Genomic DNA, 27,609 nt, shown 5'->3' with positions numbered 1-27,609 from the left:
GAGAAGGGGATGACAGAGGATGAGTTGGTTGGATAGCATCACTGACTCAATGGGCATGAGTTTGAGTAAACTCCAGGAGTTGGTGATGGACAGGGAAACCTGGCGTGCTGCAGTCCATGGGGTCGCAAAGAGTCGGACAAGACTGAGCTGAACTGAACTAAACAAAAATATACTTTTTTTTTTTTTCCAAAAAAAGCAAGCTTTATGCAGTATACTTTCCTTTGTTCTAGGAATATGTTCCTCACCTATATATATACTAAAATTTCCTTTTATTAGACTGAGAAGGTGGTAGATGTTTATTAATGCCTTATAGACCCATATAAAAACATCACAACCTCATATCTTCCAGGGGAAGTGGTGGGGAGTGGAAGGACTAGCCTGTAAAATCAAAACATTCGCGAGTTACTGATCAATCCAAACCGTACTACAGACAATACTGAAGACTACATACTTCAGCATGCACTGAGAATCCCTTCAAAGGGACTACAGATCCAGACATGAAATTGCAACCATCAATAGGCGTACCCTTCTATTTACCTGCAGAAACTACAAAGCCCAGAGTACTGTGCGTCGAAACGCGACGCTCCGTTCCTTAAACTAGGCGGGGTTCCGAAGCTGCCTAACTGGCTAACTCAGGTGCAAGGCATATTGGGTATTGTAGTTCTTCGAAAGTGAGGTCGGGCCGCTCCCCGGCTGTCCAGTGCCGGCGGCTAGACTGCGCATGCGTGTCAGTGGCGTTAGCGGCGGACCGGGCTGGCAGTTCCTTCCTCGGAAGGAGAGGTTCTTCTGCCATGGAGTCCTACGATGTAATCGCCAACCAGCCTGTCGTGATCGACAACGTGAGTTGCATCCCCCTAGCAGGGCTTATGCTCTCCTCTCCGAAGGGATCGCTTCCCGTGTTTCAGTCTGGGCTGCCGGTTCTTTGTCACTGCCCCGGCCTGTCAGGCGGGTTCAGCCGCCGCCGCCTCTCTCCTCCCTCGACCCGAAGTCCGCAGATAGGGCGACCAGCTGGCCAGCAACCATGGGATGGAGAACCTTGGGATGGATAAAGGGAAGGGTTATAGCCCTAGCAGGGTCCTTGGGCCCTTGACTCGAGGGGCCTTAACCGCTCTGAGCCCCCGGCGCCCGCCCCTCCCCAGTTTTCGATAACCCTATTGGCTGCTCTGGCTGTCCATCTTGACCGCTGACCCCGCCTCTGGGCCTGGCCGGATGAGGGCAGCCTTCTGCAGTGATTGGCTCGCGCCCCTGCCGTTCTTCCGGGCCGCCATAGTGTTTCCCCTCTCTAAGGGCGGTGCGGTGCACGAGGGCTGTTGTGATTGGTTTCGGGGACTCCCAGTAGATGGGGCAGAAGGGCTAGGGCCAGCCGGCGGGTGGAGAAGGGCTAAGTTTCCTTCGGTCCCTGCCGGCAGGGCGGCTTGGCGGTGTATCTGGGTGGGGTCCGAGAGTGTGATGCCAGAAATGGCCTCAGGATTTCAGTTATTTCTGTGATTATAAATTACAATGTTAATAAAGGTCGAGACGAAAGGAGAATGACAAAGCAAGCAGGGAGGTACCTTCCTCTTTGGAACGCCTAGTTGCTGGGGGTAAAAATTACTAAACATAATACTTGCCAGGCGCTCCAGCGCTTACATGGGGGCTTTGCATACATTCCAATTGGATCTTCACAAAAACCGGGTGAATAATTAAGGCAGGAATTTTGATCCTCGTTTTACAGATGAGAAAACTGAAGCACAAAAAGGTAAAGTGAGCCCAAGGTCGCACATTAATCCAGTGCTTTATCCATTATTCATCCTGATAGTACCCACGCAAATGCATCGATAGTCACAAATGGAAAGAATCTAAATATAGCTTTTATTTTTGGCGGAAGGAGGCCGTTATTAAAAAAGTGGATGTCTGTCTTCCATTCACAGGTTTGGTCCAATGGAGATTGGTTGCTACCTTTCTTGTCCCCTCTGAGTCCCTCTACTAAGTCAGAATTGCGAATTCCCTCTGTCTTAAGCTGACTCAGATTCGGTCTCTTGATTCAGTCCTTGGGACCGTTGGCACTTGCAAGGTCCTGTCGTCTGCACCATCTTATTCAAGCTTCAACACTGATAGGTAGATAGGACTCGAAATATACAGAAAAAATGAGACGTGGAGAGGTTAAATAACAGTATTCAAACCACCTGGCTTATGAATTGAAGAGCCAAGACTCAATTTGAGATTGAGTTCTTAATTCCTTACTTTTTCCAAGGAAAGGTGCTTCTTTGGCTAGCTTTCCTTCTCTCCTGGAATAAGGTTGAGCTCAGTGAGACACCTTATGTTCGGGAGGATTTGGTCGGCGGGCAGGGCGGGGAGGGTTACTGATCTCCTTTAGGCTATTGAATCCGGGTGGGAAAAGATGGTTGGTAGTCCTTCACTTTTCCTTAGTCTCTCGTTCCCCAGTTCCCTCCACACATACAGTATCTAGGGCCTGGCACCACTAGGTGCACATTGGATTTTTAATTTTTATGGGTGGGGGGTATAAATGGCTGAAAAATCTCTATGACAGTAATAAAGATGTCCCTAAATAAAAAAAAGGATGGGAGGAAGGACTAGTTACTGCAGAAGGTTGAGCAGGACTCTTTGTTCTTGATGTTAAATTTCAGAGAACACTACTATCTTCAGCCAGTTTGTGTATGCTTCATGTGCCTTTTTCTTGGTTTTAAAAAGAAAGAAAAATAGAAATTAGCAATTTCCTGTTTTCATCAGCAGTGCAAAAGGAGCAGTCTGTCCATCCCACCAGACCTTTTGCTTCTAGAATTGTTGGGCAGCAGTGCTATCTCCAACCATTTTCTTTATGTCACTTATGCAAATGCTTCTTAGTTCCTTCTTTCTCATTCTTGATAGTGTATTTGAAATGCTTCAAAGCAGCAGTACCTTTTCAGTTTGAATACTTAAGGAATAGACTTGTTTTTTCTCTGGGAAAACATTTCCTTTATTATGCCAGCAATCCCACCAAAAGGTGAAGTAGGAGAAACTTAAATAATTTTTCCACTAGAATTTACTATCTGCCAGTAAATCATTTAAAATATTTGAGCCAGCTTTTTTTTTTTTTTTTTGAGCCAGCTTTATATTATGAGAATAACATGTCTCTAGCAGATTTAACAGCTCCATAGCTTATCATGCTGCCACAATTTTATTTCTGGGCTAAGGAGAGTGTAATTAAAAGACAGAAAAACAAAGAAAGCAAGGAAAAGAGAGAACAGCCCCGTTATCAGTTCACAGCCTTTCCTAGTCTTTTTTTTTCTTTCCTAGTCTTAAGACAATTGTTGACCACCCCTTTCATAGAATTCTGGGACCAAACCAATTCATCAGAATTTAATGAAGAAGATGGAAGGGTGTGTGTATGCATATGTGCATGTGCGATGAGTATTTTAAAAAACTAAGAAGTTGTTCTTCCCAAAGTCATATTACAGATAGTAGTACAAGAATGAGAAGGGCCACTCTCAGGACTACAACACTTTAATTGGAATACTATATTTATTCTGAAGCTCAGATCTTTGGGAGGATCTCGAAGTTTAAATACTTCCGTAAAATGAATCAACATTATAGTCAATCTTAAAATTGTCTTTTCTGGCTAGACTATGTGGGCCTAAATGAAGGAGTAATATCAGATCTCTATAAGTTTTTCAGGCTAAGAGTTTTACTGTTTTGGGGGGGCCATTATGCTTCTTTGGCTCCCTTTTTGAAAAGTGAGATTCTTTAAACACATGGAAAAGTTCAGAGACATATATAACAAGCACCTATGTAGCATGTGTCCTCCACCTTGATTTAATAAATGTTGTCATTTGCCAAATTTGCTTCAGATTTTTTTAGGACATAAAACATTACAGATATAATCGAAGCCTCTTTGTACCCATCCATAATCCCATCATTTCTTTCTGGTCCATACATAACCCTGGAAGCAAACCTCATTGTAAAATTAATGTGCTCCTTTCTTTCTGATTTTATGGACACATATTTTATAATGTGTGTGTATAGTATTTATGTTTTGAATTTTTACTTAGCTGCTATCATCTTATTTGCTAGCTCTCCTTATTCTGGTGGTGGTGGTGGTGGTTTAGTTGCTAAATCGTGTCTGACTCTTTATGACCCCCATGGACTGTAGCCTGCCAGGCTCCTCTGTCCATGTGCTTTTCCAGGCAAGAATACTGGAATGGGTTGCCATGCCCTTCTCCAGGGGATCTTCCAGATTCAGGGACTGAACCCACAGCTCCTGCACTGGCATCCTGATTCTTAACTGCTGAGCCACCAGGGAAGCCCTTCCTTAATGTAAAAAATTTCAAATATAAACAAAAGGAGGGGAAATGTTATAACAAATATCCATATATCCATCATCTAACTGTAATAGTTATCAACTCTTGACTAATCTTTTTAGCAACATACCCACCCACTTCCCTCTCGTACAAACTTTTAAAAATATAACCAATATACTATTATTAAAGCTAATAAAATTAACAGTAATTCCTTAATATCATCAAATATCTAGTCAGTGTCAAATTTCACTGATTTTCTCTTTCTTTTTTAACAGTTTGTCATCAGCTCTTAAGATCTGTTGATTCACTTAAGTTTAAGGTACACTAGAATTTAGCTGAGAAAATGAAGTCAGTGTATTTATTTAACACCATCACTTGTGATATGACTTTCATCCTGTTGGTTGCACAACTGCAGTGAGAATCCTCCCTAGTTTGGTGGAGAGAGGGAAGAGAAGGTAGTTTATAGATTACACTCAATTATGTGTATTTTGAGAGTCATGGATGTGCTTCACAAGCTGGAAAGAATGTCTGGAATAGGGGTCTCAAACTCAATGCCTGGGGAGGCCAAGCAGATACATTAAAAAGGCAGAGGAGGGGCAGGGGGATGAGGAGAAGGTAGTCTTAATAAGTGAGAAATATGAAAGGAACATTGAGCATGCTTGACCAAAGGGTCAGCTGTTTCTCATTTCCAGCAGGTTGTCCCCATGCAGGCCCAGTGTTACCAGATTTTCTCATTTTTCAAGGGAAATCAGAAGTGTTAACTTTAAAAAAAAAAGTGTTAATTTCATATGCAATCTCTAGTGTTTTTTAATTTTTAATTTTTTTTTTGGCCACACCAGGTGGCATGTGGGATCTTAGGTCCCCGACCAGGGATCGACCCCTAGCCCCCCATGTTGGAACCATGGAGTCTTAACCACTGGGCCACCAGGGAAGTCCTGCAATCTCTAATTTTTAACTGTTGGAAGTCAATGTAAAAGTAGTTTGTGGTCTGTGGAGATAGAAAGTATGTTAGTGGTTGCCTAGGGTGGGGGTTAGTAAGGATGGAGAATGGCTGCTAATGGGTACAGGGTTTCTTGGGGGGTTGATGAAAAGTTCTAAAATTAGGTTGTAGTGATGATTGTTCAGCTCTGTGAATATACTAAGAACCATTAGAATATGTACCATTTAAGGTGCATTTACCCATTTAAGGGTAAATTGTGTGGTATGTGAATTTTTTCTCAATAAAGTTGTTTTTTAAAAACTACTTTGTGGACCAAACAAAATATGTCTTTGGGCCAGAATGGGCTACCAGTGTCCTAGAATCTGAGGCTCCACCTCACAGTGTTAAATGGCAGACAACTAGCATTCTTCCCAGCATGTTAAGAATAATCAGTGCTTAGGGTAAAGTTGCCCAAGCCACAGGGTCAATAGCCAGCAGGTACTACAAGAACCATGCTGAGGAATTTGCTATTTGTTTGCCTCCTGCAGAAGGACAATGGTCAGAGTTGGCTGGCAGCAGACTTGAGTTCCAAAAATCAAATATTTAATGAGATTACTTTTTCAAATGTAGGCATTTGTTTCAAACAAAGCATTTGTTTACTTGGTTTTGACAGAGTGAATAACAAAGAGTGGCAGCTCATTTGCCAAGTATACAGTTCCTAGTTACAAATACTATTAAATTGACATGACCCCTTTGTATGCTCTCTTGGTATGGCTTGAGCAAAATAAAGGCAACTCAGCCACTTCCCCTGTCCCCACCCATTTTTCACCTGACACTTGGCCTGCCAAGCCAGCTCATGGGGCTGCAGGGACAAGCTGGGTCTGGTTCTACCTTGTGTATCATTCCCAAGACTGTCTTCATCTTCCCTGTACCACCTCTGCCTGGGGCTTCTGGCATTCCAGCTGCTCATTCAGGTTCCATACGTTCGGCTTCATCTGCCAATCATTTGAGCTTGGTTTTCATTTTAGTTAGCCAGCATCTAGCCAGGTACCCTGCTAATGTCAGATACTGCTGATATACAAAGTCTCTGACCTCAAGGAATTTGCGCTGAAAAGAGACAAAAGTGTAAACTGTAAATTAGAATAGAAAGCAGAATGAAATTCATGCCACCTAGTGAACCAGGTAATGGTGATAGGTGATGGGAAGAGGATAACAAATTCCAACTGAAGATTATCCTTCAGGAGGAAGGCAGTGATATTTGAACTGGACCTGTTATAGACTTGCTGGGAAGGACAGGGAGAAAGAAAAGAATCTAATGTCTGAATCTGCCTTGTCACTCAAACTCTAGCCCTCTTGTCAGTAAACTCAAAATCAAATCTCCAGGAAAATCATCTCTTAGAAATATCTTGGAGAATCCCTGGTGGTCCATTGGCTAAGACTCCATACTCCCAAGGCAAGGGGATTGGGTTCAGTTCCTGGTTGGGGAACTAGATCCCACATGCCACAACTGAAAGATTCCACATGCTGCAGCTAAGACCTGGTGCAGCCAAATAAATAAATATTTTAAAAAAAGTGTCAGTCTCGTCCAAAAAAAAAAATCTAGAGTCTAAAGCACAGATTTCATCTTTACTTTTCTCCTTTTCAACTCCTGCCAGGAGATCCAATTAGTCTGTTAGCGTCACCACACCCAGATGAAGGCAGTGGGCAATTATCGGAAGCCTGAGCTAACGAGTTCCCCATATTCCCTTGTATGATGTTCTTCTCACTAGCTGCGCCACTGTCCCCAAGCCCTTGGGTTTGCAGTAGGATAGTCCTCCCTCCTTCCCAGTCTTTCAGCTCAGTTTACAGCTGTACCTTTTCCAGGCTCCTTGCTGTTCTGCCCAGACCGATGAGTTTGCACATTGTCTCCTGTTTTTTCTGTTGGCAGAAGTTCCTGCTGTCTTAGAGAACTGGCTTGCCCTGCTCTCCCCCAACACCTCTTTCCCTGTCCTTCAACCACTTCTAACCTCCTCCCTCCTCCCTCGCTGGGATCAGTCACCTACCCCCTCACCTTGCTCTTATAAAAATGCAGGAATAAAAAAGACAGATGGATCCAGGGGTATTGCTGGGAAACCTTTGGTACCAAGGTAACCTTGGCTATTTAGCATCTCCTGATGTGTTTAATGCTTGTGTGTTCTGGAAACATTACACTCCACCCCACCCCAGGAGAAGTTGTCGACAGGCAGCAGGAGACGGCTTGCTGCACTTGGAGCCGAAACTGTGTTGGGGATGGAAGGACAGGGTACCCAGTGTAGTGGTAGAAGAATTAAGAAGGAAGAGAACAGGGTGATCTGCAGGCAGCATCAGGCCTCAACATCTGTCTTGCATGGAGTTGATGTCCAGAATCCATGTTTACTTTGGCTGGGCCCAAGTGTTACCAGATGATGGTGGGAGACAGCAGATTCTTTTCAGAGTGCTTAAGGGCTCTTCTGCTCTTTACCCTCAAGAGACCAATGAGTATAGCAAAGCACAGTGAAAAAGCAAAACAACTACTACAACCACCCCACAGGTCATTGTAGTCTGCCCCTGCAGTCAGAACCAGACGGCATATGTCATATGGGAGTTAGCTTCAAGTATGGCAGTGCTCTCAAGGTGTGTCTGTCATAGAGGCCCTGGAGGGCAGGGACAGTTCAGGTCTGAGCTGAAGGTAGCTTAGATGAGCACTCCTTAATGGTTTAGCAAAATTGTGCGCCCTTCCCACCTTTGTTGTGTTCCTAAACTCGGCCACTTTGTGCTTTTAGGTACTTTCCTCTTCTGTCCTCAAGCCTTCTCCTTTTCTTCCCTTTATTAATACTATTTTTAATTCCAAAAGTAAACATGTTCAATGTAGAAAAGACAAAGAATACATAAAAATCAAATAGAGTGTGCAGTAGAAATTCCCCTTACCATTCCCAGCCCCAGTGCCCTCCCTTTGGCATGCATTCACGGTACAAATCCTCATATGAGTGGATATATTATTCATAAATATAAGATCCTTTCTCTTTCTAAAATAAAGGTGGAACCATATTATACATACTGTGTGATATGAATCTCTTCTTGTTTGTGTGATAGTCTGACTTCTCTTTCTCTCCTCAGGGATCCGGTGTGATTAAAGCTGGTTTTGCTGGTGATCAGATCCCCAAATACTGCTTCCCAAACTAGTAAGTCATTCTGTAGCTTAGTCAGAAGCTTGTAAGGCTCGTCAGTTTTGTTATGATGTCAGCCCTCCATCTTTTAGGGGGACGGGATCTCTCATTTAGATCAGCCTTGGTACTCAAAACAACAACAAGCAAGGGACAAGAGCTGGCTTTTGGAGTAAGCAAACTGTTGCCTGCATGGTGCAATTGAGGGGCAGTTGTTTTTTTATTTGCCAAAAATGTTATCATTGGTGACTTACTGCTTTGGATGACAGTCTCATAATGGAGTCCTCTTCTTAAAATTCTCCTGTCACTCAGAATGGAATTTGACATTAAACCATACATACCATTCCCGGGAGAATGAGTCTTTTTCTCAGCACTTTCTTACTAAGGCAGAGATGCTGCAGGCAGGAAAAGGGCGCAGGCACCTGGGAGAGGGGTCAATGCAGTGGAGAAAGGAGGAAGGCCATCTCTCAGTTACAACATCACAGTTGTCCTTCATAGAAGGCCTGGGCAGGAGGCTAAGGAGACAAAAACTTTTTGAGTTAATCACTTTAAGTGAACTCTTATTTCCTTGTCTCTCTTGATCTGTACATACATTGGGGAAAGAGAAGAACTAGGGATATTGAATCCTCCCGAGTTTGATAACTTATAATAAACATATGAAATAGTATACTAATGCATAAATACAAAAAAAATGTTCATTATAGAAATTGTGGGAAGTGCATTCCTCAGTGACAGTCACAGTAGAATTGAGTATATTTCTTCCCATCCAAGTACATGCGTTAGTACATCTTTCCTGTGTTCTGTCGTGTGTTATGTCATGAAATGAGAAGTGATAGTCTTCCCCACTCTCTTTGTAGTGTGGGCAGACCCAAGCATGTTCGTGTCATGGCAGGCGCCCTCGAAGGTGACATCTTCATTGGCCCCAAAGCCGAGGTAATCCCATGTCCTACTGAAGAAGCCTTAAGCCAGCAGGGGACCTTCACTGTTCCCCATGCAGGCAGTATCCGACAGAGGGACATGAGTAAAAGAAACAATTTCCTCTTGAACTCTCCCCTTTCACTCTCTCATTCTAAAGAGAATAAACCTAACTGGTTTATTTCTCCCAGGAACAGCCTCTGGTTTTGGAGAGTAACTATCTGGAACCCCACTTTGGGAAACAGAGACCAGTCCAGAAAAAAGGGCTTTTGCCTTCCTCCTATCACTATGTTGCCAATGATCAAATTGACTGGCTTGGTTATTTTTTGGCAAAAGTGATTGAGGGGAGATCCTGGTTGGGGTACTCTGGGGATAAGTTAATTAGCACAGTTTGGCAGAGCCCTCGGGCAGCTTCTAGAAGCAGAACAACAGAATCTTTGTTGCCAACCTTGGTTGCAGATGCCAGGAGATTGTGTCCTGGGACCAGACAATGAGGAGGATGCCACCCAGGGGCCCACGGAAAGGCAGAAGCCCTCTGCTTTGCCAGCTGCTTGGGCATTGAACACAGTTCACAGCATACAGTTTAGTGACTTGGAGGATGGGTGGGTCCATCCTTAGCCAGGGGTGCAGATTGTGGGGTCCACCCAGCAGTCCTGCTGAGAGGCTGGCTGCGGCTGCAAGCACTGCTGTCTGCCCCCAGGAGCACCGAGGGCTCCTCTCCATCCGCTACCCAATGGAGCACGGCATCGTCAAGGACTGGAACGACATGGAGCGCATCTGGCAGTATGTCTACTCTAAGGACCAGCTGCAGACTTTCTCAGAGGAGGTGAGGGTCCTGTGTGTGGGGTGCCATGGGGGCTATGCAGAACAGACAGAAGCCCTACCCCAGAGATGAGGCAGATGACAACGATAACTGCCTTGAGCGTTTGTGTCTTATGTTCTAGGCATCAGGCATGTGCTTTTCAGACATGTTTGCATTTAATCTTCACAGCATCCCTATGAGGCACAGGTAGTATTATTATCTCCCTTTTACAAACAAGGGAACAGAAGTTCAGAGAAGCCAGGTGGTATTTCCGCAATCACCCAGTGAAGAGTGGTAGAGCTGGGGTTCCAACCCACGCCTTTCAGACTTCGGAGCTATATATACTCTTTAGTTTCTTTTTTTTTTTTTCCTCATTTATTTTTATTAGTTGGAGGCTAATTACTTTACAATATTGTAGTGGTTTTTGCCATACATTGACATGAATCAGCCATGGATTTACGTGTGTTCCCCTTCCCGATCCCCCTCCCGCCTCCCTCTCCATCCTATCCCTCTGGGTCTTCCCAGTGCACCAGCCCTGAGCACTTGTCTCATGCATCCAACCTGGGCTGGTGATCTGTTTCATCCTTGATAGTATACTTGTTTCAATGCTATTCTCTCAGAACATCCCACCCTCGCCTTCTCCCACAGAGTCTAAAAGTGTTCTGTACATCTGTGTCTCTTTTTCTGTTTTGCATATAGGGTTATCGTTACCATCTTTTTAAATTCCATATATATGCGTTAGTATACTGTATTGGTCTTTATCTTTCTGGCTTACTTCACTCTGTATAATGAAACTCCAATTTCATCCATCTCATTAGAACTGATTCAAATGAATTCTTTTTAATGGCTGAGTAATATTCCATAGTGTATATGTACCACAGCTTCCTTATCCATTCGTCTGCTGATGGGCATCTATGTTACTTCCATGTCCTGGCTATTATAAACAGTGCTGCGATGAACATGGGGGGACTTTAGTTTCTAAGGAAGAAACTCTCAACTCAGAAACACAAAGGAAGGTGCTGACTAGGCTTATCAGAATTTCTAAGAGAGGGATATATTCTGTTTTTTAATAGTGTAATCAATAATGATATTTAATTTTCTATTTTGAAAAAAAAATTTAAGGATTACTTTTATCATAGTAATTTCAAATTTAGAGTTTAGCAAAATCTTGACACCTGGAGCTATCCAGAAGGTACAAGGGCCTATATAAGAATCTTGGGGGACAAGAGGGTAGTAGAAGTTGAGGAGAGAATGACACTTTAAAGGGGGTATGAATTTGGAAAGTTGAGAAACTGGCTTGGGTGGTGGTAAGTGACCAGCCCACCAGCCCTCTTTTAGAGAGAGGCTGACAAAGTCCGGTGGGCTCTCCAGCCAGCCATGCAGTACTAATGAGGGCTGGGAATCTGTCCTCACCCTAATTGCTGTCCGGGCATCTTTCACCAGCATCCTGTGCTCCTGACAGAGGCGCCTTTAAATCCACGGAAAAACCGGGAACGAGCTGCTGAAGTTTTCTTCGAGACCTTCAATGTGCCAGCCCTTTTCATCTCCATGCAAGCTGTGCTCAGCCTGTGAGTAGCAGCTGGCTGGCGAGCCTGGCCCCTGGGGGGAAGCAGTCCTTTGGCAGAATCGAGGCTGGCCCTGCTGTGGGTTGGTGCAGAGCTCCCTAAGCACCCCTGCCAGGGACGGTAATGGATGGTGGGAAAGGGAGCATCTCCCAGTCTTGGCCCTCCCTCCTGGTCTGGTGCCAAAGGCTCTCCGCTGAGCCTGCTGGGAAGGCCACGTGCTACAACAGCTCTCCCTGCTGGCCCCTGCAGTGAGTTCAGGTGTTTTTTTCAGGGCCTACTTGAGCCAGGCACTGTGCAAGGCTGGTGATAGGCTCGTGATGAAAACACCCTTGTCATCCTGTCTTGCTCCCAGCCTGCCTCCCACCAGGGTTAGGTCTATTGCCAAGATCATATATTGGTAGCCTGCAGATGGCATGTTTGACCCCGCTGAAAAATTGTGAGCCAACCTTTAAAAATTGGGACATTTCCTATCAAAATCAAAATTTCTGACTTCTCTGAAAAAAAATGGGAAGATCTGATAATGCTGGGCCTGCATTCCTCTAGAGCAAAAATCAGCAGAAGCTAAAAGAAAATCGCAGCTGCCATTTTAGACAGGGTTTGGAAACCTGACTTCACCGCAGCCTTCTCCACTGCCTGTCATCTAACACGAAGGCTGAATGTCAGGTGTTGTTTATGAAACATTATGGGGTTTTCCCCCTCATATCACATATATGTCTGTATCCTTGTCCTTACCAAGAGAAAAACTTAAGGACAGACCTAGAGGGCCAAAAGCTAGTTGGTTGGTTGATTTGTTTTCCTTCTTTAACATTTTGGCCGCATTGTACAGCATGTGGGATCTTAGTTCTCTGACTAGGGATCGAACCTGGGCCCTCTACATTGGGAGCAAAGAGTCTTAGCCACTCCACCAGGGAAGTCCCCAAAAGCTAGTTTTTTATGCAAGTGAAAATATTCTTATTTTCTTTCATTCATTCACTTTTCTTTCCTGACCCCTGAGTTTTTTCATCTTGTCTAGAGAGTAAAAACTGTCCCTCAGGCTGGGTCCCTGAAGCAGTGGAAGGCCAGGCCATCTCCTGTGATTGGAGGGCCTATTCTTCCGGAGGGGTGGCAGAAGGGGCGCTTGGAGAGGCTCGGCTCCTTTCCTTCAGATATTCCAGGCTTGCTTCAGTGCTCAGGCTGCCTTCATACTCAGTCCAGTCGGAGGCTTCTGGGAAAGGCAGGCCCCAGCTTTAGTTTAGCTGACCTTGAACTCTAGCAAGAAACGAGAGTCTTCCCAGAGTGAGGAGGCAGGGGGAGTGATGCTGTGCCCCCTGTGCTTCAGTTATGCCACCGGCAGGACCACGGGTGTGGTGCTCGACTCGGGGGATGGTGTCACCCATGCCGTGCCCATTTACGAAGGCTTTGCCATGCCCCACTCCATCATGCGCATCGACATCGCTGGCCGAGACGTCTCTCGCTTTCTTCGCCTCTACCTGCGCAAGGAGGGCTATGATTTCCATTCATCCTCCGAGTTTGAGATTGTCAAGGCCATAAAAGAAGTGAGTGCTGCCCCCATGGGCCCAGGGCTGGGAGAGGGGACGGGAACAGTAGCCAGGACCTCAGTGACCTAGAGTGAAGAGTGGCTAAACTCCTGCCCTGGAGATGGGTATCTGTCCTTCCAGACCAGGCCTCCTGGCGGCCCTGTTATCTCCAGCCAGTCCCCTCACCCTGAGGGATTGACTCTCCAAAGTGCTGCCATCTTGTGGGCAAAAGGGAGCTGCCTGTATTTCCTAAGCTGAGTGATAAGCATGCCCATGCTCATTGTTTTTATATATCATGTACAGATTACACATGTTCTTTTACCCCCTTGAAGAAGTCAGACTGCTTTTTTTTTTTTCTTTAAGTAAAATGAACCCTCCGCATCCTCTACGGCTCCAGGGAGACCTCTGAGCTGGGTAGGCAGGGCCCAGAACCATACAAGTAGTAGGAAAAAGAAACCCAAGTCTGAACTAAGACTAGGGTGTGGTCTCAGACTCAAATCCAGAAAGCTGACTTGCCACACTTGGCCCCCAGGAAGGTGGACAGGTGGGGGCACATATCCTAAGAAGGGGCGGGGAGGTTTGAGTCAGCTTCACTGGGTGGCACTTAGGATATGCAGCTCTAATGATCTTTAGGACAGTCACTGCAATGGATGGAGACTTGGACCAGGTAGGCACCAGCTTTCCAGCCAACCTGACTTGTGTTTGGTTCTCCAGAGAGCCTGCTACCTGTCTATAAACCCTCAGAAGGATGAGACACTAGAGACGGAGAAGGCGCAATACTACCTGCCCGATGGCAGCACCATTGAGGTAGGTGGCAGACCTCTCCCCTCAGGTCCCAAAAGCACTGAGCCCAAAGAGAACTCCCCACGGGGAGGCTGGAGTCAGGCGCACCAGTTCTTTTACACCCTCTGCCTGGAGCAGTGTAGCTGTTGAGCTGCAGCGTCTCCTGCAGGGTGAGGTGCTAGGGACTTTGCTTCTCCTATGTGAAGGGGAGGAGGTGTTCTCCTGTGGGATTAGAAGGCTGATGTGTACTGCTGTCCTTAACCACTCAGGCACAGTATAGAGTGAATTCCAGCCCCCTGGACCTCCACTGATAGGAGGAAATTTCAACGAATGAATGAATCTATCAAGTCTCTTGACTGGAAAATGTCAGAGCTAGGATTAAACACAGGAGATTCCTCTCTCTAGTTTCCCAGGCATGCTGGTTGTTCCTTTATGTTCCCAGGAGCCCTATCTTTGTTTCTTGCGGCTCTTGACATAGAAAGTCTTCCCTGAGTGTGGCCTTCAGAGCCACCTGGTTACTAAGCCCTGGGCAGAGGGACCTGAGCCTGAGACGCTTGCCCCCCCACCCCGCAGATTGGTCCTTCCCGATTTCGGGCACCTGAGCTGCTGTTCAGGCCAGACCTGATCGGCGAGGAGAGCGAGGGCATCCACGAGGTGCTGGTGTTTGCCATCCAGAAGTCTGACATGGACCTGCGGCGCACACTGTTCTCCAACATCGTCCTCTCGGGCGGCTCCACCCTCTTCAAAGGTTGGGCTTTGGTCTCAGGGCCCTACCCCAGGAAGCTGCCACGTCCTGCTGGGCCCAGGGGATTGACATGAGATTCTCCCTTCTTGCCCATTCAGGTTTTGGTGACAGGCTATTGAGTGAAGTGAAGAAATTGGCTCCAAAGGACGTGAAGATCAGGGTAGGAGCATGCCAGGGGGTGGGTGAACTGGACCGCCAAGGGTCTGGAACACTGCGTGGCGTGGCCTCCCTTCCTGCTCTGCCCAAGGTTTCCAGGCACCATCAGGTGGCTCCCAGCTTCTACTGTGCCCCTGAGGCCTGCTAGAGCGGGGACCCATCCTCATGTTGGGTCTTCACCACACGGGGCAGTTCTGATCCCCAGATGTGGCAGAATGCTAGACATGCAGTCTGTCAGGGGAGCTAACACTGACAGGAGCTTGACTTCAGCTGTCCCTGTGACACAGCCCAGCACCTCAGTGACTGCTGAGAGGAGTTGGCCTGCCTGAGGAAGGAGGGATCCTAAGTGGAGGAGTGTGGTGCCTGCCATGCAATCAGCTCCCCACCAGCCCCCAGCAGAGCTTGATCTTGCCTTCAGATAGCCCCTGCTTCCCTGGGAGCCATAGGTACTTCAGGTTGCCAGAAGCCTGTTTCTCCAGATGAGTGTCAGGCTGACCATGGTATCCCCCAGAGAGGCCACAGGGTCCAGCAGGGACAGAACTTAAAAGGTTGTTGTGTGAAATGTATCCACTGACTGTCACTGGCGGTGAGACGAGTGTTAGACGGGGAAGGGAGAGGGGAGGACGGCCATCTCAGATTCCTCTTTCCACCCACCCTGGCAGATATCTGCACCGCAAGAGAGACTGTATTCCACATGGATTGGGTGAGTAGCTCTTCTGGGAATAAGAGTGGAGCACTCTTATTGCAGAGGCATTGATTACGCCTCACCACCCCAGGTCTTTGAAGAAAAGCCTGGTCTGGTTTGACCCCAGGGGGACTGCCTGGCTCCACAGATACCCACTCCCCATCTCTGACATGATTCCTTTGGATTCCCTCCATGCCAGGGGCTCCATCCTCGCCTCCCTGGACACCTTTAAGAAGATGTGGGTCTCTAAGAAGGAATACGAGGAAGACGGTGCCCGGTCCATCCACAGGAAAACCTTCTAATACTGGGACATCGTCTTCGCCTCTCTCTGAAGTTAACTCCACTTTAAAACTCGCTTTCTTGAGTCGGAGTGTTTGCGAGGAACTGCCTGTGTGTATGAATGTGTGTGTGTGGGTATGAATGTGTGCACATATGCGAGTGCCGTGTGGCCCAGGGATCCCAGGATTTCAGGGCCCGGAAAGGACGACGAACTACCCATGATGGCGATGGCCTGAGACCTGGGGTTGACCACTAACTGGCCCCTGACAGGGAAGAGTGCTGGCAGAGGGCCCTGCTCTGTCAGCCGGGCCTTTGTCTGGCTGTGTGGGACTATGTTTACTACCACAGGGAGACAGAGAGGGAGGTAAACCAACCCCGGGGACACTTGCTGCTGCCCATCCTAGGCTGGGCCGACCCCACCCCCTCTACCCAGGGTGCCCTGCGGCCTCCCCTTGTTCATCATTCTGCTCTCGATGCCTCTTGATCGTGGACTGAGGCCTGAGTCCAGGGTTGAGTTCTTGTCTGGTCTTGTTGCAGTTTGGGTTTAGAAAGCTGGAGAAGCACTCCAGGAGCTTTTACTGAGACTTCCCTGTCAGGAGCGGGCAGGATGCCCTCAACTTCACCTGGGGACCAGGACCACACTGGGCATTTGAGGAGGGCAAGGAGCACTACTTCTGATCAGTGGCGGGCTTACCGCTCCAACCCCCAACCCCATCCAGGGATCTCGGGAGAGTTTCAGGAGCCTGTTGGCCTCAGGTCCTGTTAACTTGCTTTCCATCCATCCATGGGCAGTGCCATCTTCAGTTTTATTTATTGAAGTGTTTGTTCAGTTAGGGGACTGGAGAGAGGGAGCTCATTGCCCCGCCCACCGGTCACCCTGTTCACACTAATGTTTACAGCACCTAAGCTTAGCATAGCGTTCAGGGCCCCGCCACTCCCTGCCAAGGTGAACTGACAGTATCCATAGGCCTCAGGACCATTTGAGCTCAGATGCTACATTCAAAATCACTCCGGCCTCTTTCTTTCTCCCTCTTTCACTTGCTCACTGCCCTGGAATCAACAGGCTGGTTGCTGGTTGGATTTTTCTGAAATAGGAGGTAGACACCCCATTTGGCAGAGGCTCCTGGCAAAGGAGGGGTGTTGGGGATGCCGCCTCCTTAGGACTGGAGAAAGAGCCGCAGTTAACCAAGCTGCCTTTTCCCATGCTAGCTGACCCCGGGGGACTAGCTTGTAGAGGCCAGACAGCCCCCTCTGGCTGACTTGTGCCATTCTTGTCTTTGGACTTGTTTGGTCAGGGAGGGAGGGGCCAGACCAGGCGGCCAGGAACTGATGGGGCTCAGGCTCACCTCCTCTGGTCCAGTGGGGCCAGGCGCCTACCCTGGACTGGGCTGGCCTGGCAGGGGTCCAAAGATTCTTCAGCCCAGAAGGTGCAAAGCTGAGGCTAGCAGATATTCACCGGCACCCTCACCCATGACACCAACACTTGCCCGATCCCAGATTCCAGGCAGTATTCTCGACCCCATGCCGTCCAACGACCAAAGGCCCTGCCAGGTGTGGGCCGCAGCAGCAGGTGTGTGTGAAAGCGATGTGGCGACCCGCGGACTGCAGTGTGCTTAACCAGCTCACCTCCCTCCTCTTAGCCCAAGCCTGTCCCCTGCACAGCCTCGCACAAACCATGTTGCCTGGTGGGGCCCAGTGTACTTAAATAAACTCGTTCTAATAGACACATCAGCTGGGCCTCTGTCTAGTCAGTGCAGGTGGGAGGAGGGAGGAGCTGTGGGCCCTGAGACTGGGCCTAGTCCATCCTCTAGAGGTCACTGTTGCACCAGCCAGACCTTCACCCAAGTCCCAGCCTGTCAGGGGGATGCAAAGATGTTCACAAAGAAGCCCAAAGTCCAGTCAGGAACTGAGAGTCCATGCCCTGTACACATGCCCAAGCCCATGGATGAGACTCCACCCACAATAAGAGGCCAGCTCTTCACATCTTTGAAGTCAGAAGTTTATTAAAACGCAGTTCCCAGGGTCTATGCTCAGATACTCTGATTAATCACTTCTCCATTTTAAACCTGTATACTTGAGCAGTTAGGGGTGGGAATTGCTAGGCACTTTACAAGTGTTAACCATTTGATTCTCGCAACAACCATAAAATGCAAGTATGTTTGTTACTCACAGATGATGAAATAGAGCCACAGAGAGATTATGTAATTTCTCCCAAATCTGCCCTTTGTTAGCTAGAATTTGAACCCAGGCAATATAGCACTAGACTACAATCTTAACTGTGATGCAGACCTTCAAATAACCATTGGTCTAGGGCAGTGGTTCCCAATTAAGGTCAGTTTGCCTCTCCGGACACATTTGGCGATGTCTGGAGGTGCTTGGTCGTCATGACTAGGGAGAGACGCTACTGACGTCTAGTAGGCAGAGGCCATCCGCAATAAAGAACTTCCCAGCCCCAAATGTCTGTAGAGCCCAGACTCAGAAACGCTGGCCTGAAGCCAGGGTTTCTAGTCCCAGTCACATGGTAAAGAAAAAAAAAATTTAAAGTCATCTTTGGAAGATCCCAGTGACTCCAAGGTTAAGGATCTCTAGCCTAGAAGTGGCCACTCCCTGCTCACCACCTCCAGCAGTGGTACATGGGAAACACACTGGGGCTACAACCCCAGGCCTGAAAGCTGTTTGGCTCCCAGGGGCCCATGAGGCCACTGGTCTGCAGGCTCTCCCCACTACCTCAGTGAACCTGATGCAGCGTCCCCCTCCACCCTACCCCACTCATCTTTGAAAATGTTCTCAGGCTGCTCTTATTAAGGAATCCCGTTCTCCAACCCACCACTCCCATACACAGCATAGACTTCAGGAATGGAAATAGAAATGACTGGCTTTAATCAGTCTGTGATGAGATGAGCCTGATTGAGAGGTCATTTGGGGTTCAGGGGCACCCTGCAGCAGCTGGGGTGTGCTACTCCAGGTGTGGCTGAAGCAGAGAATTCAGAGAAACCACTGGAAGGGGCAGGTAGGACTCCCAGTCCTGACCAGGCAAAAGTGGTTCCGGAGCCCACACAGGGCGCCAGCCCCAGCCAGGTAGGAAGAATGACCTCCATACCCATGGCAACCCCATGTGACCACAGGGCAGGCCCCACACTTCTCAGTCCTCTTCTTCCTTCTGCCCTAGAGGAGGAAGCAGGTCCCTGAGCACACACATGGCCTAGCCTTTGCCCAAGCTGGGCCAGAGAGCCATGCAGGAACTTAGACCCCAGTGACACTCCAGCTCAGCCCCAAGTGCTCCCGCTCTGCAATCTGTCCTCCAGGCAGGACCCCAGGGAGGCGGAAGAGCAGGACACAGGGCTGGCCCCCGCAGGGCTACAGGTGGTGTCCTCAACAGGGTGGCTTTGCACTCCCCTCACACCACCTTGACGTCCAGGGTCTGGGCCCGTGACAGGTGCTGGCGCTGGGCTTTGACCACGTGCAGGCGTCTCCCATGCAGCGTGAACTGGGACCAGGTGAAGAGCTGCAGCAGAGCACAGGTGATGGGCACCAGCACCAGCAGGTAGAAGCAGCCCTGGCGGAGTGTGGGGGCCTGTGCCGGGGGCGCAGCCGGGGGCTCTGGCCAGGGCTGGGCACTCCCCACGGGGGCCAGGGGGGGCTGCTGGAAGAGATCATGACCTAGGACAAGAGAGCCCGCAGAAAGAACAGGTCAGTCCTGGCCTCCAAAGTCCACAGCGCCTCATATCTCAGATGTCACATGGACACGTCCAGACCCCAACTTTCAATTCCACACCCAAACTTGCTTCTCCCCTGTTCTTCCTTGCGGAATGACACCACTATCCCCCCAGTAACCAAATTCTTCCTAGAGTCCTCAATTAGCTTCACCACTCCCCAAGAGCCAATCCTTTACCTCCCCCAACTCCAAAACACAGCCCAAACCAAACACTTCTTTTCAGCCCCCAGCACCACCTGCTCCAAGCCTCCATCGCTTTTGCCACAGCCTCCCTACAGTCCACTCTTCAAAGAGCAGAGCAAACTTAAAAAAATATAAATCAGTCTAGGCCATTGCCCTACTTAAAACCTTCCCAAGAGCTGCACTGAGAATAAAATCCAAACCCTGCCCTGATTTACAGAGCCCCTCTTCACTTTTTCAGCCTCACCTCCAAACCACTCCTGAGCTTCCCCGGTGGTACAGTGGTAAAGAACCCATCTGCCAGTGCAGGAGATGCAAGAGACTGGGGTTTGACCCCTGGGTCAGGAAGATCCCCCGGAGGAGGAAATGCCAACCCAAACCATTCCTGATAACCTGGGCTCCTGTACTTTCTTTTCTGCCTGTCTGTGATTTGCTGAGATCTTTCCAGACTAAATCCTCACCATTCAGTTCACATCCTGGGTGCCATCTCCTCGGGGTCCTTCCAGACCACACAGAGTAGCTTCTTAACCACAATGGTACTTTTACCAGTGCACTTATCTCTGCCTGCTTTTCTCTTATTTAGCTGTATAGTGCTGACCCCACCCTACCCCAACACAGAATATAAGCTCCATGATGGTAAAGACCTTATCTTATTTTGTTCTCTCTCTCCCTAGAGGCACCTAGAATAGCACCTGGCAGAGAAGGTATCCCATATATATTTGCTGGATGAATGAATGAACTACTGAAAGAATGGAACCCAGTTCCTCTGCCCACATAGGGACAGGCAGTGGAGGGGGGGCAGCCAGGGGCAGCCCAGGCCCAGACTGTCGTGGCTCGTTGTCATCCTCTGCTTCACTGGGACCCAGGTCCCAGGCCCATCAGCTGGTACACCAGGTATGCTGTGCTCCCTGGAGCCTCGAGCACCATGCCAGCCCCTGGGCCCTCACCTGTGTAGAAGCAGAGCAGCCAGGTGCCCAGCAGCGGAGCGAAGGTCTGGCCTGGTTTGGTCACCAGGGCCACCATGCCAAAGAGAAGCGCCGAGGCTGCCTGCTTGCGGTGATTCAGCACCAGGTCCTCGTCCACCAGGTCCGTGACGACCAAGGTCAACAGCTTACAGGTGCCCTCAGTGAAAACACGGTTGCTGCCAGCGAGACAGAATGGATAAGAATGAAGGGTGGCGGGGGGGCACAAGTGAGGGGGCGAGGGAGGGGCAGGGCCTACCTGGCAATGAAGAGACAGAGCAGGCCGGGGTGGTCGGGGCCAGCCAACAGCATAAGCAGGCTCAGGCCCAGCTTGAGCAGGAAGAGCCCCCGCACCACAGCGTAGACACCCCAGCGCCGGCACAGGGGCAGGAAGTAGAGGTTGTTGAGGTGGGGAGCAACGTAGGAGATGCCTGAGGAAGGGAATGCAGCCTGTCAAGGGGCGCTGCCACAACCTCCACGACTGCCCACATTCTAACCATCAGAAATCAAAGTTGGCATTGATTCAGCACTAACGAGGTCCAGGCGCTGTGCTGAGTTTCCACATCCTTTTATTTAGTCCTCGAAGCCCTTTAAGGTAAGTACTATCCCTACGTTACAGATAAATGGAGACCCAAAGAGATGAAATAAAACACCCAAGGCCACACCGGGAAGCAGCACAGTCAAGCACGTTCCCAGGCCTGTCAGGAGAGTAGTCGTCCCTTGTGAACGAGCTACTGTGCCGCATTACCGCTAGGTGGCGTGACTACCAAGACGACCACCATGAGGGCAACCCTACCCACTCAAACTCACAGAAGCTCCCTCCCTTCCTCTGGAAAATAAGTGCGGGTGGGGGTGGGGGCTGGAAGTGCAACCCCAGTGCAGATTCTGCCCTCTGCCACCTGGGCCCCAGCTGGGAGGTGGCTGTATCTGCAGTCAGTCTAGGGGTTCTGGGGTGCAAGCCTCTGTCCTTCCGGGCAGCACAAGGTACCCACTCACCCAATAGGAAGGAGCCCGTGGAGAGGGAGATGTGGTCTGACAACAGATGCTCCAGGAAGAGAGGAAAGAAGTTGCTGTTGAAGTGGCAGTGAAAGACCTGCAACCAACAGGGACACTAAGGAGGCTGGGTGAAGGGGAGCCAGGAACAGAGGGAAAACCAACAGGGGTGGGGTGGGGGAGGCAGCAGCAGGAGCCAGAGCAGCCTCTAGTCCCATGTCCTTCAACATGGAACATACCAGGACAAAACCTAAAACCAAATTCCTATGCTTGTCTATAAAAGCTAGAAGGAATGATAACATCACCATTAAAACAACTGGAAGCTTTCTCTTGTAAAACTTATCAATGCTAAAACAAGCTTAATGACATAAAAACAATTTGTTTCTAAATTTCGCTGGCTTATATACTACATGTGTTCTAGGTCTGGCCTGTGGTGTTTTAAAAAGAATCCTCAGGGACTTCCCTGGTGTTCCAGTGATTAAGACTCTATGTCCAGTGTAGGGGGTGTGGTTTTGATCCCTGGTTGGGGAACTAAGATCTCACATGCCCTGCAAAAATACAATTATACAAAAGTGTTCTAAGCATCATGTGTGCTTAGTCGCTCAGTTGTGTCTGACTCTTTGGGACCCCATGAACTATAGCCCATCAGGCTCCTCTGTCCATGGAATTTTCCATCCAAGAATACTGGAGTGGGTTGCCATTTCCTACTCCAGGGGATCATTCTGACCCAGGGATTGAATCCACGTCTCCTGTGTCTCCTGCATTGCAGGCACATCCTTTACCCATTGAGCCATCAGGGAAGCCCACATATGCCCCACAGAGTGGCCAAAAAAAAGTCCCCAAGGGAGCACCTCTCTCCTATTCTCACGTTGCAGGTGAGAACATGGCTGCCCCAAAAGAGCGAGACGGGCCTAAGATCACACAGGGAGTTAGGAGCTCAGATGCAGGGAGAATCCAGGTCTCTAACTACCCAACTTGTATTCCTGCCATTCAGCCACTCAGCTATCCTCAGGCAAGACCAGAACTGATTTCCCAGCTTCTGGGAAGGCGGTTCCCTTGAGTGAGGCATTTGCAGCCATCCTACGAATGGGCATTGTTCCCATACCTGCACCAGGTCCATGCCCACAAACCACAGGAAGTTCCGGTGGCGTGCCAGCTGCTGGAGGTACTGGCCCAAGGTGATGCTACCCACATCCTCGCCGCCTACAAGCAGCTCTTCTTCACACAGGCTACAGGGCAGAGGGGAATCAAGAACAGCTTAGGCTGGGCCAGAGCCATCCCCCACCCCAGGCAGCCATCCATCAGCCAGGAGCCCCAGCATGGCAGTCAAGCCCAGCAAAGTGCTGGCCACTCACCCGCCATTCACAGCCATGGCTGGGCACCCCGGCTCCCTGCCGGCCGCCTCAACCCGCCGCCTCAGCAGCCGTGCGGCCCCCACAAAGCCCAGCCCGGAGCCAGTGGCCAGCGCCAGGCAGAAGGCGCGGAAGGAAGAAAAGTCCTCTTTGTTCCAGAAGGCGTAGGAGGCAAAGACAGACAGGGAGCCGGCTGCACTGAAGAGGGAGCAGTAGAAGTTGAGGTGGGTGCGGTCGTGGGCTGAGAGGGCCAGGTCGGCCAGCAAGGCATGATGGTGCAGGTCTACAAGCGTCAGGAAGCCGTCATAGAGGCACAGGCACAGCAAGAACTGCAGCCCAGCAGGCGCCCAGGGCACCCAGAATGCCAGGAACGACAGTGCCAGCAGCGGCCCGTGCCAGCCCAGTGCCCGCACACGTGCCAGCACCACGGCCCTTGAGGAGAGCCCAGTACCTGACCTGCCGGGGAGAGAGAGGGCCATTGGGAGATGCCCTGGCAGGCCCCACTCCCCGCCTGAACTCGGGAAATGAGAAGGCCCAGCCAACGCCTGGCAGTGGTCTCCCTTTCTTTCCCCACCCCACATACAGGCAGTGGTCCTCCAGCCCTGGGGAGGGGGAGGTGGGCGAGGACCAGTCCTGAGCCATCCCAGGGAAACAAACCGGGGTTGGGAGCTGAGGAACCGACGGTCACTCAGCCAGCCGAAGAGGGGGTCGTTGAGACTGTTCCAGAGGAGAAACACCGTCTGTGGGCAGAGGGGAGACGGGCAGGTGGGCTCCAGGCGGCCTCCTCTCCAGGGCTTTCTGCACCCCAGCCTGCTCGCCATCCCTCAGAGATGATGCCAGCTCTCCTGCCTGAAAACCTGTGCTCAGGTCAGTCCTTCTGCCATAACCCACAGCCACTGCCCCCATCAAACTCCCACCATCCAGGGCACCACTGATAAATACATGTGAATGTATTATAAATGTGCATACAGTGCCTAGCTCGCAGGACAGAGGACAGGAGAGTTGGCATAATCCCCACTGAGAGCCTCCAGCTCTACCTTTTCTTGCTGAATCTTGGTGGGCAAGCCAGCTTACCCTCTGCTCCTGGCTGGGTGGGACCCTGCCCTGCCATCTGCCTGGCTCCCACCCCGGCTGACTGCCCCAGTGCTGGCCTACCTCTCCAACCCAGAAGGCAACTTTGTCGATCTTGTACACGGAGACAAAGGTGTCCACGTAGTAAAGCAGGAACACGTTGTGCAGGACAGAGACAAAGAGGGCCAGGGAGCCATAGACCACAGCTGTGGGCAGGCCCAGCAGCCAGGCCCAGGGCCCACCCAGCATCATGGCGGCCGGCCCAGCCTCAGCCCCAGGAGCACCGAGGCGCGCTCATGGCCATGGGCAGTCTGGCCATACTTGTTCCTGGGGAAGAAGGAGCCAGTTAGCTGCAGGGATCAGAGCCAGCCCGGCTCCTAACCCCAGACCTCTGAGTCATCTCACTGGGAGAAAGTTTGCACATAAAACAAAACTAGGGAATCGCCAATGGGAATCACCAGCTAAAACAATGCTGGACTACATACCACTGCTAGGGAGTAAAAGGAAACTGATAAAGGCGTGGGAAGAGAAGGCAGACAGCCAGCAAGTGCAGAGTCAGGTCGCATGCTAGGGCATCTTCTTTCATCCATACTCTAACCTGACAGCCTTGGGCCTGGGCACACACTGTGCCTACAGTAGAATCTCAGGCAAGCTAGTTAACCCCAGCCTCAGTTTTCTCTTCTGTAAAAGGGAAAAGTGGATGATCATGGCTACTCAGAAGAATAAAAGGATTAAATGAGGTAACTCACAGAAAGTGCTCAATAAATGGTGGTGGTATCATTATCATCTTTATAAAACCCATACAAAGTTCACAGCACTGTTACAATATTATAGGAGAGCAACACCAAGCTCAGAGATGGTTAAGTCATTTGCCCAAGGTCACACAGCATAAAAGTAGCATACTTGAACCCTGGCCTGTCTGGCTCCAAAGCCTTTTTTTGCCACTTGACCTCCCAAATAGGATTACTGTGGGCTGCTGGGTAGAATGGAGAGACCTGCTGTGATGTCAGGTTTCACAGGGATATAAGAGTGATAAGATATGATAAGAGTCCACAACTGTCCATGCAGTTTGATTCCAGAAACCCCACCTCAAGGAACTAACCCCAAGAAAACATGTACAGAGTTGTTCATGGCAGCAACATCTAAAAACAGTCAAAAGTTGGACACAGACCAGGAACACAACAAAGGGACTGGCTCAACAAACCCGATGCTCTCCACAAAGGTCAAATATGTGGGGAGTGTCAACACATAGGAGAGAAACTCAAGGACGTGTTACATGAGAGAGAACAAAGGACAACACATGTGCCTGCTCTGGACCAGGCCAGCTCATGCAGAGACCAGCAGGCTAGACTGACCATGGGTTTAAAAGGAAATAAAAATCCAATTCTTATTACAGCAGCGCTTCTCATACTGTAATGTGCTTCCACGTCACCTGGGGACTTGGTTCAAATGTAGATTTTTTACCTCCACAGGTGTGGAGTGGAATCTGAGATTCTGCATTTCTAACAGGTTCCCAGGGGGCACCGATGCTGCTGGGCCATGACCACACTTTAAGCAGCCAGGCATTAAGTCTATCTGTCTCTTTTTTTAGATTGAAAGTTGTTGTTCTCTTTTCAGAAAAATAATCCCATGTGTGCTTATCTGACCCCCCCAACCCTGCCAGAGGGAAGCTATGGGGGCTTTCTTCTCTCAAACTCCCTGTAGCTAGTTGAATTAGCCCCAAAGAGATAGGTTCAAGTCCTAACCCCCAGCACCTGTGAGGGTGATCTTGTTTGGAAAGAGCTTTACAGATGTAACCACGTTAAGGTGAGGTCTGAATTGAGATGAGCCCTAACCTAAGGACTGCTGTCCTCATAAGGAGAGGGAAATATGGACACAGACACAGAGAAAGGGAAAACAGCCATGTGAAGATGAAGGCAGAAATCTGAGTGATGCAGCTATGAGCCAGAGAACACAAAGAATTGCAGGTAGCACAAGACAGCCAGGCAGAGGCAAGGAAGGATGCTTTCCTAGAGGCTCCCTCCAGAGGGCGCATGACCCTGCTGGTGCCCCGATGCTGGATTTCCACCCTCCAGGAACCGTGAGGTTGTTTTAAGCTACCTAGTTTGTGGCAATTTGTTTTGGCAGCCCTAAAACTCATGCACCTCCTCTGAGGCTATCTCCTCTTGAAGCCCTCATGACCCAAGCCTACCCACAGGCCTCATTTACATGTCCGCATGCTTGCACACACATATGCAGAACAGAAACTCCTGTTTCCCCATTAGAGTCAGGCCCTGGAGAACCAACACAGGCCCAGTCCCTAAGTGGTGACTTGCCCCCCACAGGCCGCATTCTTGCCCCATGAGTCCCTAGGGCTCTGCTTCCATGCCCAGCCTTCAAGGGCCTCTATAGTCCGGCCTCTCCCGGCCAGTCCAGCCCAGCTTCCCATGGACCTTCAAGCCTCCATCTTCTCTGGCTAGGCCTTTGTTCTCAAGGCCCCCTGCTACCAGAAGCACCCTCCCCATCTCTTTGTCTCCATCTCACCCGTCCCTCAGGTGCCATGGCCATTAGACCTCCAACTCCTCGTCCCTCACTGAGCCTCCAGCCCTGCACACACTCTCTTGCCTGCCTGCACACCAACCTGATGGAGTTAGCCAGCATGGGGGCTGTGTCCTCACTCTCTACCTCCATCTCTGGACTCAGCCACCCTTGCTGTGGTAGTGACTGGCTGGGGAGATAGAGGCTCTGCAGGGAGAACAAGGAGGGACTCTCACGGGGTCTCTCTCGGGCTCCCTGGAAGCTGAGGTGGTCACTCAAGAGGTCAGTATGCAGCCTCCCACCCCCATGTCAGCTTTGTGCCAGTCCACGTGTTAGTGATGGAGGGAGGAGGAGGAGTGGCCAAAACTACCTGAATGCATGCGTGCTAAGTCACCTTAGTCGTGTTCGACTCATGAGATCCTTTGGACTGTAGCCTGCCAGGTTCCTCTGTCCATGGGGATTCTCCAGGCAAGAATACTGGAGAGGGTTGCCATGCCCTCCTCCAGGGGAATCTTCCCAACCCAGGGATTAAACCTGCGTCTCTTACAACTCCTGCATTGGCAGGCGGGTTCTTTACCACTAGCACCATCTGGGAAGCCCAAACTTCCTGAAAGCAGCTGTTAAGTCTGTGAGAATTTCTCCCTGGCCAAAAGGATCCTGCCTTGTCCAAAAGCAGGATAATATCCATGGGACCTTTAAGCCCCTAAAGAAGTATTTGGTGGGAAACATTTTTTTTTCCCACAGCCTTAATGAGGTATAACTGACATCCAGTAATCTGCACAGTGGAGAGATCTCTGGTGGCCTAGGGGTTAGGAGTCCAGGCTTTCACTGTCGTGGCCTGGTTTCAATCCCTGACTGGAGAACTGAGATCCTGCAAGCCACGTGGTACAGCCAAAAAAAAAAAAAAGAGAGAGAATGGAAACAAGAACCCTTCCCTAGATAATAATAATCTGCACATATTCAAAGTGTATAGTCTGATCAATTTTGGCATGTGTATGCATGTGAAACTGTCACA

General features: G+C 49.6%; 2 protein-coding genes across 14 annotated transcripts in view; one reads left to right on the top strand and one right to left on the bottom strand.

Moving 5' to 3' along the window:
* Positions 1–700: 700 nt before the first annotated feature.
* On the top strand, positions 701–17,535 carry ACTR1A (actin related protein 1A). Its single transcript, XM_020897883.2, has 11 exons — positions 701–839; positions 8,311–8,375; positions 9,215–9,290; positions 9,973–10,098; positions 11,518–11,642; positions 12,958–13,174; positions 13,871–13,963; positions 14,513–14,687; positions 14,783–14,844; positions 15,503–15,543; positions 15,725–17,535. The coding sequence occupies exons 1-11, from the start codon at positions 792–794 to the stop codon at positions 15,825–15,827; spliced, it is 1,131 nt and encodes a 376-aa protein (XP_020753542.1). The 5' UTR covers positions 701–791; the 3' UTR covers positions 15,828–17,535.
* Positions 17,536–18,661: 1,126 nt separating this feature from the next.
* The window catches only part of MFSD13A (major facilitator superfamily domain containing 13A), a 31,958-nt gene continuing 23,010 nt past the window's right edge, over positions 18,662–27,609 (bottom strand). For 12 of the 13 annotated variants that reach the window (XM_070470088.1, XM_070470087.1, XM_070470089.1 and 9 more), the window contains 8 exons: positions 24,162–24,404; positions 23,664–23,746; positions 23,010–23,462; positions 22,760–22,883; positions 21,658–21,754; positions 20,921–21,092; positions 20,647–20,840; positions 18,662–19,464 (listed from right to left, as the gene is read on the bottom strand). In XM_070470088.1, the coding sequence (XP_070326189.1) occupies positions 19,202–19,464; positions 20,647–20,840; positions 20,921–21,092; positions 21,658–21,754; positions 22,760–22,883; positions 23,010–23,462; positions 23,664–23,746; positions 24,162–24,329 (1,554 nt within the window). In that variant the 5' untranslated portion in view covers positions 24,330–24,404 and the 3' untranslated portion in view covers positions 18,662–19,201. The remainder of the gene's footprint in view (positions 19,465–20,646; positions 20,841–20,920; positions 21,093–21,657; positions 21,755–22,759; positions 22,884–23,009; positions 23,463–23,663; positions 23,747–24,161; positions 24,405–27,609) is intronic. The other variant, XM_070470090.1, reaches the window with a different exon arrangement.

Source organism: Odocoileus virginianus, chromosome 7 (genome assembly GCF_023699985.2).
Source record: "Odocoileus virginianus isolate 20LAN1187 ecotype Illinois chromosome 7, Ovbor_1.2, whole genome shotgun sequence".
Lineage (NCBI taxonomy): Eukaryota > Metazoa > Chordata > Mammalia > Artiodactyla > Cervidae > Odocoileus > Odocoileus virginianus.
Note: the sequence above shows the minus strand (reverse complement) of the source record. Positions and strands in the feature narration are given on the sequence as shown.